Consider the following 20,265-nt stretch of genomic DNA (forward strand, 5'->3'; position numbering starts at 1 on the left):
CAGGAATTGGGAGGGACACCTCATATCCTAACTGTAACACCAGCTCCCCTCTCACCACCCTTCTCTTCATTCTCTACTCCACATGGGCCATGCTTCCCCCGACAAAGGACCTTTGGACATGCTGTCCCACCTGCCTACTAGATTCCTGTGCTACCTGTCCTGAGATATGGGTTGGATTGTCACCCCAAAACAGGTACAAAAGGCCCAAGAATCTTATTTGGAAATAGGGTCCTTTACGGAGGTCATTGATATGTGAGGTCATTAGGGTGAGCTCTAACCCAATATGACTGGTGTTCTTATAAAAAGGGAAATTTGGACAAGAGACAGGTGCACAGAGAGAAGGGGACATGTCCAGCCACATGCCTAGACAGATGCATCTACAAACCAAGGGACACCAAGGATGCTAACAAATATCAGAAGCTCCGAGAGACAAGGAAGGATCCTACCCTGGGGCGCTCAGAGAGAGCACAGCCCCGCAGACACCTTGATTTCAGATTCCTAGCCTCCAGAACTCAGGCAATACATTTCTGTTGTTTTAAGCAACCCAGTTTTGGGTCCTTTGTTATAGTTGTCTGGGAAATGAATACATCCTACAGTTCCCTTTAAGTCCACTCAAATCAAACTCCCCCAGGGAATGTGTCCTGGACTTTCTGAGCCGAACTCTCCCAGTTATACAAGAGGCACCCGGCTTCCCTTCATAGCAATGCCACAGCTGTAACCGGACATTTATGTGTATAATTATTTGACTAATGCCCCATGTCTCATTAGGCTACAGAGAGCAGGTACCTTCCTTCAGCTCAGGGTGGTGAGTGCAGAGCACATAGTAGAGCTCCATAAATATGTGCTGGAGAGGAAAGGAGAGGAGGTGGGGGAAGAAGCATCTTGGAGGTGAGGTTAGAGGTCAAGACCTTAAAGAAGGCCACCTGGGAGATGGTTTGGCCTGATATAATGTTCAGAAGAGCCTAAAATGCCTCTCATTTATGTCCTCTGAGATCATTAAGGTTGATTTCATAAAGAATTAGTCTGCACACCTGTAATCCCAGTGGCTCAGGAGGCTGAGACAGGAGGATTGCAAGTTCAAAGCCAGCCTCAGCAACTTAGCAAAGTACTCAGCAACTCAGTGAGACTCTGTCTCTAAATAAAATACAAAATAGGGCTGGGGATTTGACTAAGGGGTTGAGTGCCCCTGAGTTCAATCCTAGGTACCCTAAAAAATAAAAATAAATAAATTTTAAAACCCCAAAAGGCCTGGGGGTGTGGCCATAAAACACCTCTACCGTCAGCTGATTCCATCATTCTATAACTACAGGAGTTTGAAATGAACACGCCCCCAGAGATGCAGGACATTAATCAGGATGTGCATTAGCATGGTAACCACATAGTCTTCCCAGAAAGCAAGCTTGAGGAGGGGTAACTGGGCAGAAAGCTCCGCTTACTGTTGATCCCAAACAGACTCTCACCCTATTTCTCAGCCTGGGCCAGTGAGACCTTCTTCCCGGGCTTTCTAACACGGTGCTTGGCGATGTTTGGCGTGCACTGGCAGCTGGGTAGCCATTTCCCTTTCCAAGTAGATGCATGTGAACGGGCAGCAGAGCTGCACTTCTGGTGCCCACCCCCAGGGAGGAGTCATGCCCCTGACTTAAGGTCACAAGGCTCTTTCACTGTAATTAAAACTGACCAACTTCCACCAGCATCTTTTTTTTTCCACTTTTTTTTATTGGTGCATTATAATCATACATATTGCCATCAACACCTTGATCCCCACTAGGGACACGCCACCACACATGGCCAGTTATCAAAGGACAGACATCTGTTTAGGGAGAACAAATTCTAGAACCCAATGATGAATGATTCTCAAATTCTATTAAAAAGGACTTGCTGAAGATCTGCAGAAAGAGGAGAAACTTGACCTAGATGACTGCTTTTATAAAGCACTTTTTAAAGCTATAGGAGTTCACTTTTTCTCTACTGTCAGTGTACCTTTAATGGCACCAACAGGGGAAACAGAGTTTTTCCTCCATTGCCCCAACTCAGGATACATATCTGTAACAATGACTGAACACCCCAAAATTCCTCCCTTTCATGCCCTCTGATATTGTTAAGGCTAATTTCATAAGGAATTAGTCTGAGCCACGATTTACACTCCTGTAAATCCCAGCAGCTCAGGAGACTGAGGCAGGAGGATCACAAGTTTGAGGCCAATCTCAGCAACTTAGTGAGGCCCTAAGCAACTTAGTAAGACCCTCTCTCAAAATAAAAACCAAAAAGGTCTAGGGATGTGGCTCAGTGGTTCAGTGCCCCTGAGTTAAATCCCCAGTACCCCCCCAAAAAAAATTAGTCTGAGATTTATTAAAATCTTTTACTTTTAGAATTTGAGTACAGAAACTTCAATCTCCCTGCCAGTGAAAAAGTATATTCTATAAAACCCCCAAGTACAGGCCCTAATTTATGCTTGAGTCTCCACAGAAACAAGGATCTGATTTGCTTCTTTTCTGGTCCATTTATTCCACCATTGAGCAATTGTGCTTTAAAGATTTTTAAAATATCTCATTACATGGGATCCTATATAGACAAATGGTTTAATTTAAATTTTACACTAGGGCTGGTGGTGTAGATGAGTGGTAGAGCTCTTGCCTAGAATGTACGCAGTTCTACATTCTCTTCCCAGCACTGCCAAGAAGGAGAAGAGACTTTTACACTGGTACCTTATTTTTCCAAAGTTAATTGCCCAAAGATAGAGATTTTAATTGCCTATTTACATAAAAGGAACAAAATTGACAATGATTTTTATTTTTGAATTTATGGCCACTAGAATATTCTTATGGCATGAGAGAACATAAATGAAACTTTGAAATTAAACAGAGAGGTATATAATTAAATATCTATACAAGTAAATTACACATTTGCAGTCCTTCCCCAAAGTTCAGTTTCAGAATCATTTCAAAATTCTAACTTTTTGACGGTCGGGGAGGGGAGGAGGGGATAGGAAGGGCAGCAGAATACAACAGATTCTAGTATAGCAGTATGTGTAAACGTGGCTGTATAACCAATGTGATCCTGCAATCTGTACATGTGGAAAAATAAGAATTAATACCCCATTTGAATCAAATGTATGATATATGATATGTCAAGATCATTGTAATGTTTTGAGCAACTAATAAAAAATAAAAATAAAAAGATAAAAAAAAATTCTAACTTTTTTTCTTAAAACATGAATCTCACAAAACATTATTTATGAGGTAGCTTTCCTACAGTTACTTATATTAGTGAGAAACTTCATTTCTATTAAATGTATTCTTGGCACTTGGTATACTCATTTAGTTTTATGACAGCATAATTTAAGAGAAAAAGAATCCACACAGAACTGTATTGACATATAATCAGCAGTAGAACTAAAGTCACTGCTGTAGGGAAATGCAAAGTAGTTAGGACTCCAGAGAATCCCACAGAGATCTCCTGCTGCCAAATAAAGGAAGAAAAAAGAATAAAAGCAAATGTACATGACTTAGAAAATCCAAAGCCTGTTTTGAGCAACTGAAAATAAAACCCAAAAGCTTTCCTGAGTATGTTTTAAGTAAATGATCAGATCGGCCTACAAAAGAATACTTTTAACTTTGACCAGAAATTTTTAACATTTAAAATATTTATAAAAATTCTAAATATATAATCAAAATACATGGGAAAATATGGAGGACACAGTCTTGGGATGGGCCTTGACACGGAAATAACACTTTACACCATTTCCTGCAAGTTGGTAACGGACTTGGTCAACCCGAGAAGAGAGAAAATTCTAAAGAAAAGGGGGTCGCATAATTAAATCATGAGATGATAAGGAAAAGCACTAACCTTTCAAGAGAGAGCAAGAAGGAGATAAATCTCAGCCAACATCTCTATTCAGCAAAAATGGGAGCTGGGAGAAACTAACAAGGTTTGACAGCACTCCGCTGTAGTTCCCATGGTTGACATTGGTGGCTGATTTCTAATGCAGGTGGAAGGATCCATATCAATGAAAATTATAATTTAAGCGCTATACATGTTATAATAAGTGCTTACATTGTCAACCAGTCCAAATATCACCTTCTACAATACTGTAACATCAATATATCCACAAATGCTGAAAGGTATTGAAGGTAAATCGAAAATCAGTGAGAATAGAAGTAGGCTTTAAAAAGCATCATGAAATTAGCAAATTTTAAACAGAATTACCATTTTTTGCCCCCAGATAAAATGTCAGGATGTCCATCAAAAGCAATCCTGTAGATATTTCAGTGTCTCCAATTGTATTAGTGGAAAGGAAGCAAAATAATTATATTTGGATCTGTTTGGGCCCTAAGTTTAATTGAAGATCAATTCTAAAATTCATGTGGGAATCATAGCCTTTTTTATTCCTTGATCAATATTTTGAAGATGTAGTTTTGAAAGAGTTGAAAATGTTCCCCATTGCCTAGCTGCACCTGTCGGAAGCCATCTGTGAACTGTGTGTGAACCAAATCCGCGTGGAAGCCATTGGGCAGGACAGCCTGCTTTGGAACTCCCAGCCGCAACCCTGCTGGTTTGAGAGCGCCAGGTTCCTGTGACTTCCTACCCAGCTCCATCAACAAGTTCAGCACAGCACAGGGGTGACCTGCTGCAGCCACAGAACATCTCAGAGATGGGTGTGGCTTGCCAAGATGACTCCTCTGGCTGAAACCTTATCCCTGCCTTTGATGTAGTCCCCCTTAAATAAAAGATTGGAGCCATTTTTTTAGTTATTCAGTTCCAGCTCCTAATAGGACTGGAAGACCAATCAGATGCTCCCTTTAAATCTGATTTTTGGCTCTGTCTCTTATTTCTTACTAATTATTTCAGACTTTCTATTTCTTAGGCAACTCACAACTTCTGAGCAGGAAACTACCTTGGCGGGGGTGCTGCCTGCCCCCGCAATTCCATCTGTGCTCATGGTGAGCAAAAACTCTGTGATTTGGATCTTCTATGAGACAAAAGATAATGCTTAGGTGCATGAGCAGGAGATAGGAGAAAATTCCACGAACATATGTGTGCTATAACTGCCAGCCACCTGCGATTATCAGTTTCCAGCTATATAGAAACAAAAAAGGGCTGGGCACAATGACATACATCTGTAATCCCAGCCACTTGGGAGACTGAAGGAGGAGGATCTCACGTTCAAAGATAGTCTCAGCAACTTAGTGAGTCCCCATCTCAAAATAAAAAATAAAAAAGGGCTGGAGATGTAGCTCAGTGGTAGGGCACCCCATGATTCCACCCCAGATACCAAAAAAGAGAAGAAGGAGTGGAAGGGGGAAGGAGAGGAAGCAAGGGAAGGAGGGGGAGGAAGAAGAGGGAGGAGGAGGAGGAAGAAGAAGAAGAAGAAGAAAAGGGAGGAAGGAAGAAACAAAGACGGGATTTACATTTCCCAATCACATCCAAGTCTGCTGTCAGCTTTCAGCTCTCACAAACTACATGTTGGTGTTTCAAACATTCCCCAAACCATTTATTTCACAGCCATTTAAAAATGAAATGTTAGCCGGGTGCAGTGGCGTGAGCCTGTAACCCCAGTGGGTGGGGAGGCTGAGGCAGGAGGATCCCCAGTTCAAAGCCAGACTCAGCAATGGTGAGGCACTAAGCAACTCAGTGAGACCCTGTCTCTAAGTGAAATACAAACAAAAAGAAAGAAAGAAAGAGAGAGAGAGAGAAAGAAAGGTAGGTAGGTTACCTCTCATAAATAATTACTGACAATTAAAATTGGGAGGGGTGGAGTTCTTCAATCACTCTATTCTTTCTGGAGATTTAAAATTAAGAATTGTAAGGGCCGGGGTTTAGCTTAGTGGTGGAACACAAGCATGCTCAAGGCCCTGTATTCAATCTCCAGCATACATCTCCCTATAGGGAATTATCAAAGAAAGTAAATTTCAAAATGCTATAAAAAACTCCTTTAGAAACAAGCCAGATGTACATAAGCAGGTATTCTGGCAATTTGTGTAGAAATGATCTCCTGACACTGACAATATACTACATTTAGGATCCATAAGATGACAGGCCTAGATTTCTCAGTGAGGTTTAAAAGTGTAAATATTCTGAATGCCTCGAAATAGATATTGCATATTTTCAGCAGCAGGTGGCTAGTAACAACCTTGGGGGCATCCACCAGTGAATGAAACCTGTCAACTGTGAAACCAAAGGACTATTACTGAGCTAATGCCTCCTATTCATTCCTATTGAATCCTAAAATGTTATGGCCAGAAGGAAACTGAAGGTCATCTATGTTGTGGTCCTGCTTTTCTCTATACAAGAAAACCAGGGTCCAGATTTCAGGGCTTTTCCCAGAGTCACTGGTGAAAGGGAGTGGCAGAGAGAGGCCAGGGGTCTGAATCAGCCCTCTCATTCACAATATTTCTCCAACTCCTCAAGATGGCATCGAAGTCCAGCTACTGCTCTCCCTCCCTGCTCTGCAGCCCATAATTGCACTGCCCCTAACTGCCTTCTACTGGCCAGAGTCACTCCTGAGTTACCACACGTGCTCTTTCTGGGCTGGAGGCATGGAATTCCACAAATCTCTCCATAATTAGTTTGTGTGCTTGTCAGGCTGGGGTGTGGGGATGCCCAGGCTAACTAGAAGCCACTGGATAAAGAAGGGCCATCTCCTTAGGTGACTTCTGGGCAACAAGATCTTTTTAATTAGAATACACATAGAATGTGTATGAAGGTCAAACAGGAAATACATAGTTTACAAGAAATGTGTACATGGTGTAGGTAAGATCAGCCTCGCCGCAAACCTGCAGCAGTGATTCCCACCAGTGCCCTGAGCTGCACAGGATGCTCTCCTGGAAAGCCTAGCAGGACCTGGTGAGAAGGCTTCTTCTGGGCTTGGAACATAGCTCAGTGGTACAGCATTTGCTTAGCATGCACAAAGCCCTAGGTTGACCCATAACACACACACACACACACACACACACACACACAGTCTCCTCTCCTTCAGGACATAGTCTTCCATGATATCTTTAACATGGTCACATTATATGTATGTCCTGGAAAAATAGCCACACTTCTATCCAAATACTATGTAGATGGAGCTAAGATACACTGAATTATAATGTAATATAGATACTATATTATAAATATAATATAATTCAAGTATCAAATATTGTACACAATAAATATGTAACAGATCACTGCCAGGCAGAATTCTTATGCTAAAACTAAACATAGTGGATGGAATTAACTTGGGGGAAATTTTTTTAAATGCAAGGTACTACTTTTAGGTTTTACGCCTTTTTTTTTTCCATTAAGCTATGAAAAGCAGGAGACCTAGAGAACGTTTGATCAAACCTGTCTGGGTTTATTTTCTCAACTCTGAAAGAGACTGGACTGGGTTAGTATGGGGGCACAGAATGAATCTAGAATTCTAAATTGTCTTTTTCTCACCCTTCACTCTACCATTTCTTTGGGAATGATTTTTTTAAATGGTTGTAGCATAAGATAATTGATAATTAAACCTTTTCTGTGCATTTTGATAGTGATTAATTCAGTTGCTTAGAATATACTCACTTCCATAAAAATGCTCAGCATATCGATTGGTGTGATATCAGTAAATTAGTCAATGTCATAGGGGAAAAAAAAGACTGAGAAACAATTGTAGATTACACGAGACTAGGGAGGACATCTGGATACAATGCGTGACTTAGGAGTTTTGTTTTGCTATGAAAGAAAAAACATTTAAATCCCATCCCTATGCACAACTATAGTGCACCAATAAAAAAATGTGGAAAAAAACAATATTGAGACAAGTAGAATAATTTGAATGAGGATTATAGATTAGACAACATTAATGATGGTGGTGTATCCATTTCCAATTTTGATAATTGCACTAAGGTTATGTAATAGAATAATCTTAGTTCTGAAATTATACATTGAACATTTAGGGAAAGGGCCACGGTGTCTGGGGGAGGGAGAGTGAGCCACAGATCACCTGCACACATGGCCTGTGCACCAAATGCTAACACTGGGAAATTCAGGGGCAAAGCGCGTAGAAATTCTTTGTACTATTCTTCTAACTTCTCTACAAATCTAAAATCAAAAAATTAAAAGAAAAAGATGGGAAAGACAATCTGTCTGACAGTAACCTTTAGAATTGCATTAGAAACTAAATGTAGAAAGATCAATGGGAAGGGTAATATTGTACAGGAAAGGGGCCCTATTCATTTATAATCTATTTCTTTGGACTTTATGAGTTTAAGGGAATACACATAATACCCTACATTGTGTATTATATCAAAAGATGCACCTGGTAAACACTAGTCCAAGAATTCTTTATTGACAAATATGTGGCTCTCATGATGGAGTACACCTGTAATCCCAGCAACTCAGGAGGCTGAGGCAGGACGATTCCAAGTTTGAAGCCAGCCTGGGCAATTTAGGTGAACTGTCTCAAAATAAAATAAGAAAGGCTGGGGATATAGCTCAGTAGTAGAGGGTCTCTGGTTTCAATAGCCAGTGCCTGCCCATCCCAATTGCTATAATGCAATTCTTGTTGTGACTTCTTTTATTTTTTCTTTTCTGTTTTGGTAAATATTTATGTATACCCAGTGTTCTAACTTAAAACCCCTTCAGACAACTCACAGAATGAATGTCACTCAGAATATTTATAAGAACATATCTGAAGAGTTTAGGGACAGTTCTGAGACTATGAAATAGAAATAACTACATATGTCAAATAGAAAAGCAATCTATAGCAGACTGTAAAAAATAAAAAGGACATTTCAAAAATCATTTTATGGGCTGGGGATGTGGCTCAAGCGGTAGCGCGCTCGCCTGGCATGCGTGCAGCCCAGGTTCAATCCTCAGCACCACATACAAAGAAAGATACTGTGTCTGCTGAAAACTAAAAAATAAATATTAAAAAATTTTTTTTTAAAAAAATCATTTTACACCAAGGAGAATACTAAATCATTATAGGACATATGTTACCTGTGTGAGCAGGTCAGTTGCTAGGATTTAGCACTCAAAAGTCACCTTTCCTTTTTGTTGTTGTTTCTAGAGTAACTTGGCTTACTATTTTTTGATGATGATAACAATAAGGACTTTTAATAAATGATCTTCCACATGACTATTAAGAATATATTCTTCATTCAATAAGTTTGTAATTCTTAAAAGTGTTATGCATATTTGTCTTTTACAATCTTTGTTTTTGATTTATAATTCTTAAAGTTAAAATAATCTTTTTTTAATTTTTTTGGTACTGGAGATCAAACCCAAGGCCTCACACATGCAGCACTCCACCACTGAGCTACACCCCAGCCCTCAAAATTAAGATACTCTTGAAATGTAGTTTGAGTTGGTGGGGGAAGGAGCAGAATGACATTTGTGAGTATACAAGTATTTTCTACAGTTTTGGCAATTTTTTAGAAATTTGAATGGATGGTGGGTTTACTATGGCTTATTTTAATATTATGTTAATAACTTCTATTTACTGTATATTTTGTATGTATCAAATATCACAAAATAAAATGTTTTAAAATAACAACGTGATGTAATATTTTCCTTTTAAAAGCTGCATTACAAAATAGAATTGTTCTTTCTTTTATTTAACTCTTTTTTGATTTAGATGTCCAATATATATTTGCTTAGCAGATTTCATACACTGGACATGGTTGTACATATGGCAGAGGCCAGAAAACATAAGAAAAATAAATAAAACAAAATCTCTGGGGTTGTGGCTCAGTGGTAGAGTACTTGCCTCGCATGCGTGGGGCATTGGGTTGGATCCTCAGCACTACATAAATAAATAAAATACGGGTATTTTGTCCAACTACAACTAAAAATTGAAAAAAAAGTCTCTCCTTTCATATGGGTTACAGGCTAGCCCTGAGCACCTAAAGGACAGGGACATGTGCAGTTTTTTTACAAGCCTGATACCTCTTGGAGTACCTGGCACATATAAAGAATTACAATAATGTTCACTGATGATTCTGATAATATTTGCAATGCCTATAGTTACTTAAAATAGGCAGAAAAATCTCCATGTTGTAATCAAACTGTTCCATCATTTAATATAGACTTCAGTGCTGGGCATGTAGCTCTGTGATAGAGCACCTGCCTCACATGTGTAAGAACCTGGGTTTCATCCCCAGCATTACCAAACAAATAAATGAAATGAAACACATAGAATTCATTCAGAAACAAATCAGTCTTACCAGATTCTAAAAAGCACTTGAAAGGAAATCTTTTGGGAATTTCAATAGTTTTGTCTTACTGAAATAATAAAAACTGCAACAAGTTTCTAGGTAGAGGCTTATAAACATTGTTTGGTGTCAGGTGATCCCATTGTTAACTGTTCACATACAGAAAAATCCTCAGGCTGGGGTTATAGCTCAGTGGCAAAGTGCTTGCTTAGCATGTGTGAGCAACTGGGCTTCATCCTTGGCACCACATAAAATAAATAAATAAATGAATGAATAAATGAAATAAAGATATTATGTCCATCTACAACTAAAAAAACAATAAAAAAAATGATTGTGGGCTCGGGATATAACTCAGTTGGTAGAGTGTTTGCCTGGCATGCACAAGGCCCTGGGTTCAATCCCCAGCACCACACACACACACACACACACACACACAAATATATATATATATATATATTTTTTAAAGAAAAATTCTCAAATGACAGCTTTTGTTCCCTCTTTGAGCCCTTTAACACATCCATAAATTTCATATACACAGGGCCAGTTGAATAACACAATGTAACATAACACAATGTAAGCTTTTAAAAAGGAAAATATTACATTGTTTTCAGTCCTTTAGCACTGAAATTTAGCAAATGCTGATGTTAGAACAGTCACATAAGTGAAGAAACCCAATCCACTAGTAAACTGTTTTGAAAATACTCACTATTTATTCTCTTCAATGAATATAAAAATTTTTCAAGATAATAAATAAATATCGATCTGGGTGTGGTGGTGCAGGCCTGTAATCCCAGCAACTCAGAAGGCAGGAGAACAGTAAATTCTAGGTCATCTGGGCAACTTAGCAAGACCCTGTATCAAAATAAAAAAAAGGACTGGAATATAGCTCAATTGGTAAAGTGCCCCTGGGTTCAGCTGACAGTATCAAAAAGAAAAAGAAGGAAGCAGCTGGGGTTGTGGCTCAGTGGTAGAGCGCTTGCCTAGCTGCCTAGCTTGTGTGAGGCACTGGGTTCCATCCTCAGCACCACATATAAACAAGTGAATAAAATAAAGGTCCATCAACAACTAAAAGAAAGAAAGAAAGAAAGAAGAAATCAAACAAACATTGTTGAAACATCAATAGTAATAAATCTCATGGGAAACTATTTTGTAAAAAAAAATCTCATTTTTGTATCTTGGTTCTTTTTTTTTTTTTTTTTTTTAAATATTTATTTTTTAGTTTTCGGCGGACACAACATCTTTGTTTGTATGTGGTGCTGAGGATCGAACCCGGGCCGCACGCATGCCAGGTGAGCGCGCTACCGCTTGAGCCACATCCCCAGCCCCCTGTATCTTGGTTCTTAATTGAATTTAGTTATAGATGGTTCACAAAATTTAAGAGACTAGAACTTAAAATATCAAAGACTATGTTAATTGATATGGCATGGTATAATTTGAAAAATGATTGTATCCATAAAGAATGAGAACTCTCACCTTATTGGAAAGCCAATACTATAATACATTTTGCCTTTCTAATTCTTGTAGCAGAAAGGTGACCATTTTTGCTTTAGGGACTTAAGATTTAAACAAACAAACAAAAATGTCAAGTATTGACCTAGTTTCCATGATGCTTTGTGGCTGACCTGCCACATGTGAACGCCACCTAGCTACCTGTATAGTACAGGGAAAGCACACACAATCAGAGTGGTGAACACTGAACACATCACAGAGGGGCTGGTCCTTCGTTATTGTTTTGGATGCTTTTTTGGGCTTGGTTTTAATGGAAGCAGAAAATTAAGGGTCTAATACCGGAACTGCAGAACTAGTTAAAGGTACATGTTTTTCTGGGAGGTTTCTATGGCTTTCACAGATTCTTAAGAGTCTATGATCCCCCAAATTCCAAAGATTTATGGCCCCAAAAGAAAATAAATGGCACTCACATTCTGAGGGGCCTGGGTACATAGAATGAATAAATATTGGTACTAAATCTGAATGAATACCCTTTTCAATAAACTTTTAGTGCTGCCATCAGAGACACGTTGTGGGGCTGGGGATGTGGCACAGTGGTAGAGCACTTGTCTGGCATGTTCGAAGCCCCAGGATCCATCCCCAGTACTGAAGGGAAAAGAGAGAAATGCTGAATAGGAAAGATAAAGAATAGCAAAACAATAAAACAAGATTGAGAGACAATTACATCCAGGACATGTAGTAAGTGGGAGGACTTTTTTGAAGGTAATTTGTTTCTAAGGGACTTATGATCTAATTAGAATGATAAACACATACACAAAATGATGTAAAATATTGGTAAGGCGGAATAGGTAGTCAATTATCATGAAATGTGCATAGAACTTGTGAAGGTGATAGCCTCTGGGCAAAAAGCCTTCTTAGATCTGAAGGATTTCTACCCTATATAGGGTTTAATTTTTCCATCTACAATGTGAAAATTTCCATCAACAGAGAATAGGAAAATCACTCCTCCAGTGCACTGAAATCATTACGCATCTTTAAATAGGTACTAGCTCGAGAAAGGTCTTTCACTCTGGAGGAAATGTCTTGATCTCATTCAGGAAAGGTCCCTGGTGGGAATATTTGCAACTGTAAGGGAACACTCTCTCCTACAAGGTTTTTGAGAAGTCCTGAAAGGGCCCAGCCCATTGGTATCTGTACACTGCTCAGAAAAGTGTCGAGGATGCATATGATGAGACCAATATTGGACAAAAAAGCCCAGGAATTTAGTCCCACTGTGGTGACATTTGTTGCTTTTTGTCTCAAACACAGACTACAAAAACACTATCATTTATAGAGTGTCATCTCTTATACCTTCCCTACTCTAATTCCACGAACATCTTCAGATTCTAGCCAACTCATGGACCACTACAGATATTAACATACGTTTGGCAGCTAGTGGTCCCCATAGGTGAACCTGGACAAGTTACTTATCCTCTCTAAGCCTAAATTTCCTTATTTGTGGAAAGGAGCAAACAGGATTTTTGTGACCAATACACCGGATACTGCAAATCAAGATGGTGCATAGCACATCCTAAGTGCTCAATAAATATTGGATGTTGTGGCTCAGTGGTAGAGCTCTTGCTGAGCATGCGTGAGACACTGGGTTTGTTCCCTGGCACCACATAAAAAATAAATAAAATAACTGTATTAAAAATAAATAAATATTGGATGTTATTCCTATTTTTATTGCCTTCATTGGCCTCCCGCTCTAGTCTGTCTCTATAAAACTCACCTCTTACTTTGCTACATTATTCTTAAAAACCTTTGGTTAGTCAGCCTCTTCTCCTAAGTCTTCAGTGGATTCCAGGCACACAGGATGGTCTAGTCTTCTTGATGGAGCACACGGCCATTCATTCTCTAGACTTAACAAACCTGCCTCGGGCCTAATTGTTCACCAGGCTCCTGAATAATAAACTGACGTTCTTGCCCTTCCCCGACACTCTCTGCTCTTTTCAGTCTCTCTGCCTGCGCTCCCAGTGTTCCTCCACGTGGCATGCCTTCCCTGGGTACGTCCATATAGGGTGCTGATCCTCCACGCTGGCTCAGATGCCACCTCCTCCACAAAGCTTTCTCTGATCATTCCAGCAGACTGAATTCTCCCTCCGGACTCCTGAAATACTTGTCATTTTCTCCTACCTGGGAAATGAGTACTTGGGTTCACATTCTCTCCCAACCTAAAATGTATATCCTTTAAAAAATCAAAGTCCAAATTTATTTCATTTTATATCCCCCTACTGTTCAGCATCACAGTGGCTACTTGACAAATATTTATTGAATGAGTAATCAAATGCCCATAATAAAAGTTGAGTGTGGTAACACAAAAGAGTGAAGTAAATGCTAAGGGAGCCCAAGGGAGGAAGAGTTCATTTCAGCTGACTTCACTTTTGAAGTGAACCTTTAAGGATATCAGACCTTTGTTAGCAGACCATGGAGACCGAAAGTGTGGACCAAAGCAGCAACACCAATAAAAGAGGAGGGAGCACAAATTATCTTATGTTTCTTTTTGGCACTGGGGATTGAACCCAGGGTGCTCAGCCACTGAGCCACATCCCCAGCCCTTTTTATTTTGACAAGGGTTTCGCTAAGCTGTTTAGGGCCTAAGTTGCAGAGGCTGGCCTCAAACTTGCAGTCCTTCTGCCTCAGCTGCCTGAGTTTCTGGGATTGCAGGCGTGTGCCGCAACGCCTGGCAGGAGCACAAGTATAAAGATCAATTCATCCAACTGAAATTTAAGAGATGCAAAGGAGAGCAGGTTATTAAGACTGAAAAGGCCAGATTATGGAGATCCCTGAAGGAATTCTTAAAGGAACCTGGACTTAATCCTGAAGGCCATGAGAAACTATGGAGGTTTTTAACAGGGAAATATCGTCAAATGTGGTTGACTCATTTATTGATTTGCAGTGCTGGGGATTAAACTCAGGGCATTTAGATGTGTTTTAGATAAAGTCCTCCATCGACTGAGCAAAAGATGGGAAACTGCTGTGATTTGAAGGTATGTGTCCCTGGAAAATTGAAATTTTGGAACTTAAACCCCAAACTGATGGGGCCTCTTGGGAAGCGATTACTCAGGAGAGTTCTGCCCTCATGATTGGGATTAATGACCTTATAAAAGAAGCTTCAGAGAGCTACCTGGCTCTTTCATCTCTTCTGTCACATGAGGACACAGCATTCACCCCCTTTTGCCCTTCTACCTCCACAACACGAGGAAGCCACAGGGTGTCTTCTTGGAAGCAGAGTAAGCCCTCATCAGACTCCAAATCTGCTGGTGCCCTGACCTTGCACTTCCCAGCCACCGGAACTGAGAACTAAATTTCTGTTGTTTGTGAATTACCCAGTCTGCGGTATTTGTTATAGCAGCAGGAGCGGACTAAAACAGACCAATGGAGACTTTTGTAAAAGTGAGGAAAACAGCAGCAGCGTGTGAACCACGGTGGTGGCAGTGAGAATGTAAAGGCAAAAACTGTGAAAGTCGACGAAGTTGCAAGAAAACTAAAATGAGGCAATGGAGGGGGGAGGGGTTCTCAGGGTGGACTTCTTGGAGGGAATTCGGGGATCCCTGTACTTGGATGAAAAACAGAACACTTTTGTTTTCACTAACCTCTAAGTGAAATGGAGCATGATGTCAACTATGAACACGGGCAATAGATCCGAGGAGCATTAGGCTTTATCCAACTGGCCAAATGAGACAGCACAGGAAAGGCCTGAACCTTCCCGAAGGGTGTGGATATAAGTTGCTTTTGCAGACAGCTGAAGCCACCTGGGCTGGTGGGAGCACCTCGCCCATCCCAACAGCCAAGTGCAGATGGACCCAACAAACCACGCAGATCATCAAGAGCAAAGAACCCGCGTGAGGGAACAGTAGTTCCTGGTTGACAGCTGACTGCACCTTTTGCAGATATAAGCTTCACTCCTTAACTCCTCAAGGAGCCAGTCCAGGAACTCAGCCCTGTGCACTGCCTCCCTGTGGTAGGGCATCAGTCCCAATAAAGCCTTGTTTAAATGGTGCTGCTGCTTGCCTCTTCAAGATGCACATCCAAGATCACAGAGCGCTCAAGTCTTAGCTGTAACATTCACGGCTAAGAGCTAAGAAGCCACAACACCAAAAAAGCTATACTTGGCCACCCTTTCATGATCTCTCCCTGAACAAAAGAACTCTAGGCTGATTGGTGACAAAGGACCTAGGGCATGAGGAAGTATTTCTGTATTCTACAGTGACAAACAGTTTTGTAAAGCCTTTACTAAAAATAAAGGTGACAATTTAATAGGAAAAATTTGAGATACTGAAAACAAGCCATGTGTGAGAACTGAACAGTAAAGATGGATAAAGTTAGCTGGGCAGAGTAGCACACACCTGTAGCACACACCTCAGCTTGGGTAGGCTGAAGCAGGAGGATTGCAAGTTCAAAGCTAGCCTCGGAAAAAGCGAGGTGCTGAACAACTCAGGGAGACCCTTTCTCTAAATAAAACACAAAATAGGGCTGGGGATGTGGTTGAGTGCCCCTGAGTTCAATCCCCAGTACCCCCCCCAAAAAAAGGATAAAGTTATCAGTTTGACTTTGGAGCTTTGAGTTTTAGGTGTCAGCCCACACCACACTTATCTTACACAAGGACATCCTTTTTGTTGGGCCTGGTAACCCCCAGATATACGGAACCTCCATATAGTAAAAGTCTTTCATTTTCCGTTCTGTTCATTCTCCCATCTTTGACACTGAAAACAGTCCAAAGGTGACCAGTTGTCCTCGTTTGTGGAGCTAAAAGGAACTTTCTGAACACATTTGATGTTAAAACCAGGCACATTCACTAAAGACTGTGATGAGCTAATCACTCTAAGAGTCCCCCCAAATCTGGCACCGCATGCTAACAAGGTTGTATTAATACTATTTTCATTAAGAAGAAAACAATGCTATGTAAGGTTTATTTTGGATATGAATTTATTCACTTGCTCTTTCCAGAGATAGAAAGTCCTGAAGGAAAATCTTCCTCTCAAAAGGCCAGACAGTATGGGCACTCAATTATTGCATTAGTAATTGCCTATCAATATGTCAATAGTTCTGCAGTTTACACAGTGCTGCCACATTTGCACAGCATACAATCCTCACAACTCTGAGATTTGATTCTCTTCGCAACACAGAAGCAATCCAGGCTATGGAAGACTTCTTGTGCTCGCAGCAAGCTAAGGGCCAACTCCTAGCACTGCAGCTGCCAAACACTGAGGTACTGTGTGCTCTTCAGGCAGGAGGGGTTGTTGCTATATAGAGATTATGCAAAGCTGCAAGTTTCTTTCTTCTGCAATGTCCATGAACTCAGTGCTCTGACATTATATTTAAACCCAATAAAATGGGAGTGTTCATTCTAGGCAGAAGGCAATGATGGTTTACCTAGATTAAGGGAAAAATAAGGAATATGAGTCATAAGTAATTGTTAAAAAAATGCTAAGATTATGTAATAGCAGCAATAACTTGCAAATCAATAACTTGTATGGCAAAGGGTACAAAAACTATACTCCTAGATGCACCATTTAATCAGGAAATCTACACATGGTAATGAGTGTCACTTGTATTAGTCATTAACAGGAATCGACACGCCCATGTGTGCCTGCATTGATCAATCCACAAATCCTAGATGGGGATGGAGATGGAGAAAGCCTGGATACACAAACCAGGGCGGTCAATTACTACTAAGGCTTAATACACCAGAGGCCTGGCCCTGCCAGGTTTATTGGCCCCACAATTCACTCCCTTGCCCTGTATCCACGGCAACACCCACACGCAGGCAGCTCCACAATTCACCTTTGGATATCCACAATCCACTGAATCTGCACCTCCGCAGCTCAAATAAAACCAACAAAGCTAACACCACTGGCGAAACGATGACATCCACGACCACTTCTGTTTCCCCAATCTCTAAATCATCCAGGGAACATGTTCTTTAGTTCCACAAAAGGGGAGAGTGAGTCCTGAATAACTATCACGTCCGACAATTAGGGTTTTTTTTTTTTTTTTTTGAAGTGGGGAGGGCAATCGGGGACAAATGCACAAACATCATAAACATCTGCCCAAAAAAGGCAAATAAGCTGACATGATCAAAATCATTTTCTGTAGCTGTCAGGTGAGGTCAGTTTTGCCCCTGCAGGCCACTGCCTCCGGAGCCGAGAAGTAATCTCCAGCCCGGCTGCTTGATTTACAGTTCTAAAAAAACAAAAACTCATTCCGGGCTGGCGGGTCCGCGCACAGCGCGAGCAAGAACCAATGACGTATTCGGGAGAGCTTTCCAGAATGGCTCTCCGACTCGAGCAAGATGCCCAGGCAGCAAGTCTCACTTCTGTCTGCAGAAATTCAATCAGATCGCACCCCCGCCCGGCCCGTGCACGCCGAGAGAACGCAAACCAAGCAGTTTTATTAAAGCCAAAGCTAAAACCCTTCTCAGCCCTTTCCATCCAGTGTCCATTCTACCCTCAGCGCCAAGCCCCGAGTCGTCGCCTTCTTCCTTCTCCAAACAATCCCCCGAACCTGAGCAAAAACAACCCACCAGAAAGGAAAAAGAACCCCCAAATAAAACTTCTGCCGCAGAGCCTTTTTCTACTGGTCAAAGAGCGCAGTGCAGCCCCTGCGCGTCCGGGGCCGTCCGCGTTGCCACTAGTAAAGATGGCGGCCCGGGCGGGGCAGCAAATCAGGCGGCTCGACTCTTTCCGGCCAACCACTGCAGGGTCGCGCTGGCCTATCAGAGCGTCCTTGCCCAAGTGTACGCGGAAAGAAGCCGCAGCAGCGCCAACTAAGCCAACGGCTACGGAGCGCGTCTCGGGGCGTGTCTCGGGGCGTGTCTCGGGGCGTGTGTGAGACGCCGCTGTGTGCTCCTCCGCCGGGAAATGTAGTGCGCGCGCCGCACCGCGCCGCGCCCCGCCAGCGCTCGAGGGCTTCGGGACAAGGCTCGCCCTTCCTGCCCTCGCGGGACAGGCTGTGCTCGCTCCGAAGCATGTGCATGGCTTAGAAATAATGGTGCATTTCTGTGCCGTGCCCCGTGGCTCTCCGCGGGGCGATCTGGAGCCAACCTCGCCTAGCCCCCGTGTTCCAAAAAGCAGCGCCCTTGGCCGCTGGTCGGGCGCGTGGTGTGAACCACCTGTTGCCACCGGAGACATAAAAACACCTCCCCTCACCTTGAAACCCGAACTCGAATTGTCACCCTTCTGGTGCCGGAGCGCAGGGCCCAGCCCCCCGAGAAGAACCCTTGTGGGCACTCTTAAGGGCCCGTTTCCAGTTCCCCCTTGTGGTTTCCTTATCTCCGGCCGCGGGAGGGGCGTGCTGGGCTCGGGTTTTTAGTATAGTCGAAACAGGAGGGGACCCCAGGGGACGCGGCCGGGAGCGGGTTCGAGCTTGATTGGCAGGCAGTGGCGGAGAGCCCCTGCTTGGCTCTGACTGGCAGGTGGACAGTCGGGAAACTGCCATCCCCCTCCCGAAGGAAAGCCCCTCCTAGATAGATGTGAGGGTTTGGTGAAAACTTATCAAATGTCCAAATCTGTTACCTTACTCGGTCTAGTGTGCAGGGTACCTCTAAACCCTCAGTATGTGGAAAAAAATCTGACACCAGGAAGGTCGATTGATAACCGTGAAGTCACTTAGCAATTTAGAAGCAGAACACAGAATAGGGGCGGTCTCCTGAGTAGGTGTTTCCACTCCAGGAACGCCTCGTTTTCTAGAGCTGAACTGCAGTTGTGCGATGGCTCAAGTTTGGGCGGGGGGGCTTTATTGTGTAATCGAAGGAAGCTCGAAGAACCAGAGGAATCATTTCCTCTGAATACAATTTTCATTCAGTGGCCTACAGAGAAAGTAGCCGAAAAGAAGTGTTACTTGCTTATAGTCAATGCTATAAGAAAAATAAGCCTTGTAGATTTCTTAAAATCGCCATTCTGTTAACCTTCAAAAAATCTGTGATTTTGACGAGAGGTTGGATGCTCTGATTTTTGCTATTTGCTATTTTTTGCTAACTTATCTAGATGCACATCCTGTCCCAAAGATTATGAGTGGTCCTTCCCAAAGGTTTGAAACTTCTCATGTAGTGGTGTCTGCCCTATACCCAGGAGGTGGATCTTTGATCTAAGACTATTGTGGCCAAATTTCTGTTTATTGCCCTTTCTTAAACTTTTACTCAAAGTCTTGTTAAGAAAGGAGAAAAACTGTGATTTTTCTTTCTGTAGGCAGTTAGTAGTCATCTTCAAAAATATTTACTAAGTGAGCCAATACCTTGGAACTTTCAAATATGCATCTCACCATAAAAAAATATCTGCCCAAAGAAACAACAAACCATACTTCTTTTGCAATGTACATGGAATAGGAAATATGTACTGTGACTTCTTTGTAACAGGTCAGATCATCCTGTGGAAAAAAGAGGAATGACTACTGTGCCGCTAACATATTAGGAATTCTTGAGTAAGTTCCTTTGTTCTTGAGACCTCGGTTTTCTAGAATGTAGAATAAGAGGATTGGATTAGATGAATTCCAGATTTCCTCTGTGAGATTTCTGCTGTGAAAAAGTTGGACCTTAATTATGTCATATTTAGAATTATCTGATTCTTTTTACCCCCTAAGCTTTCCAAGCCACATTTCT

At 41.7% G+C, this 20,265-nt stretch overlaps 1 protein-coding gene and 2 long non-coding RNA genes across 3 annotated transcripts in view; 1 reads left to right on the plus strand and 2 right to left on the minus strand.

The window, feature by feature from the left end:
- Nucleotides 1-284: 284 nt before the first annotated feature.
- The window catches only part of LOC125615341, a 32,247-nt gene continuing 12,266 nt past the window's right edge, over nt 285-20,265 (minus strand). The window contains exons 2-3 of the long non-coding RNA XR_007345943.1: nt 6,510-6,517; nt 285-295 (exon numbers count right to left, since the gene is read on the minus strand). This is a non-coding gene — a long non-coding RNA (uncharacterized LOC125615341). The remainder of the gene's footprint in view (nt 296-6,509; nt 6,518-20,265) is intronic.
- Calm1 (calmodulin 1) overlaps nt 6,422-20,265 on the plus strand; it is a 33,423-nt gene continuing 19,579 nt past the window's right edge. The window contains exon 1 of the mRNA XM_015494753.2: nt 6,422-6,457. Within this exon, the coding sequence (XP_015350239.2) occupies nt 6,456-6,457 (2 nt within the window). The 5' untranslated portion in view covers nt 6,422-6,455. The remainder of the gene's footprint in view (nt 6,458-20,265) is intronic.
- On the minus strand, nt 16,578-18,321 carry LOC107145655. The gene is made up of 2 exons (XR_007345942.1): nt 18,193-18,321; nt 16,578-17,042 (listed from the first exon to the last, which is right to left on the minus strand). It is a non-coding gene; the product is annotated as an uncharacterized LOC107145655 (long non-coding RNA).

The sequence above is a fragment of the Marmota marmota genome, unplaced genomic scaffold, assembly GCF_001458135.2.
Source record: "Marmota marmota marmota unplaced genomic scaffold, marMar, whole genome shotgun sequence".
In the NCBI taxonomy this organism is placed as follows: domain Eukaryota; kingdom Metazoa; phylum Chordata; class Mammalia; order Rodentia; family Sciuridae; genus Marmota; species Marmota marmota.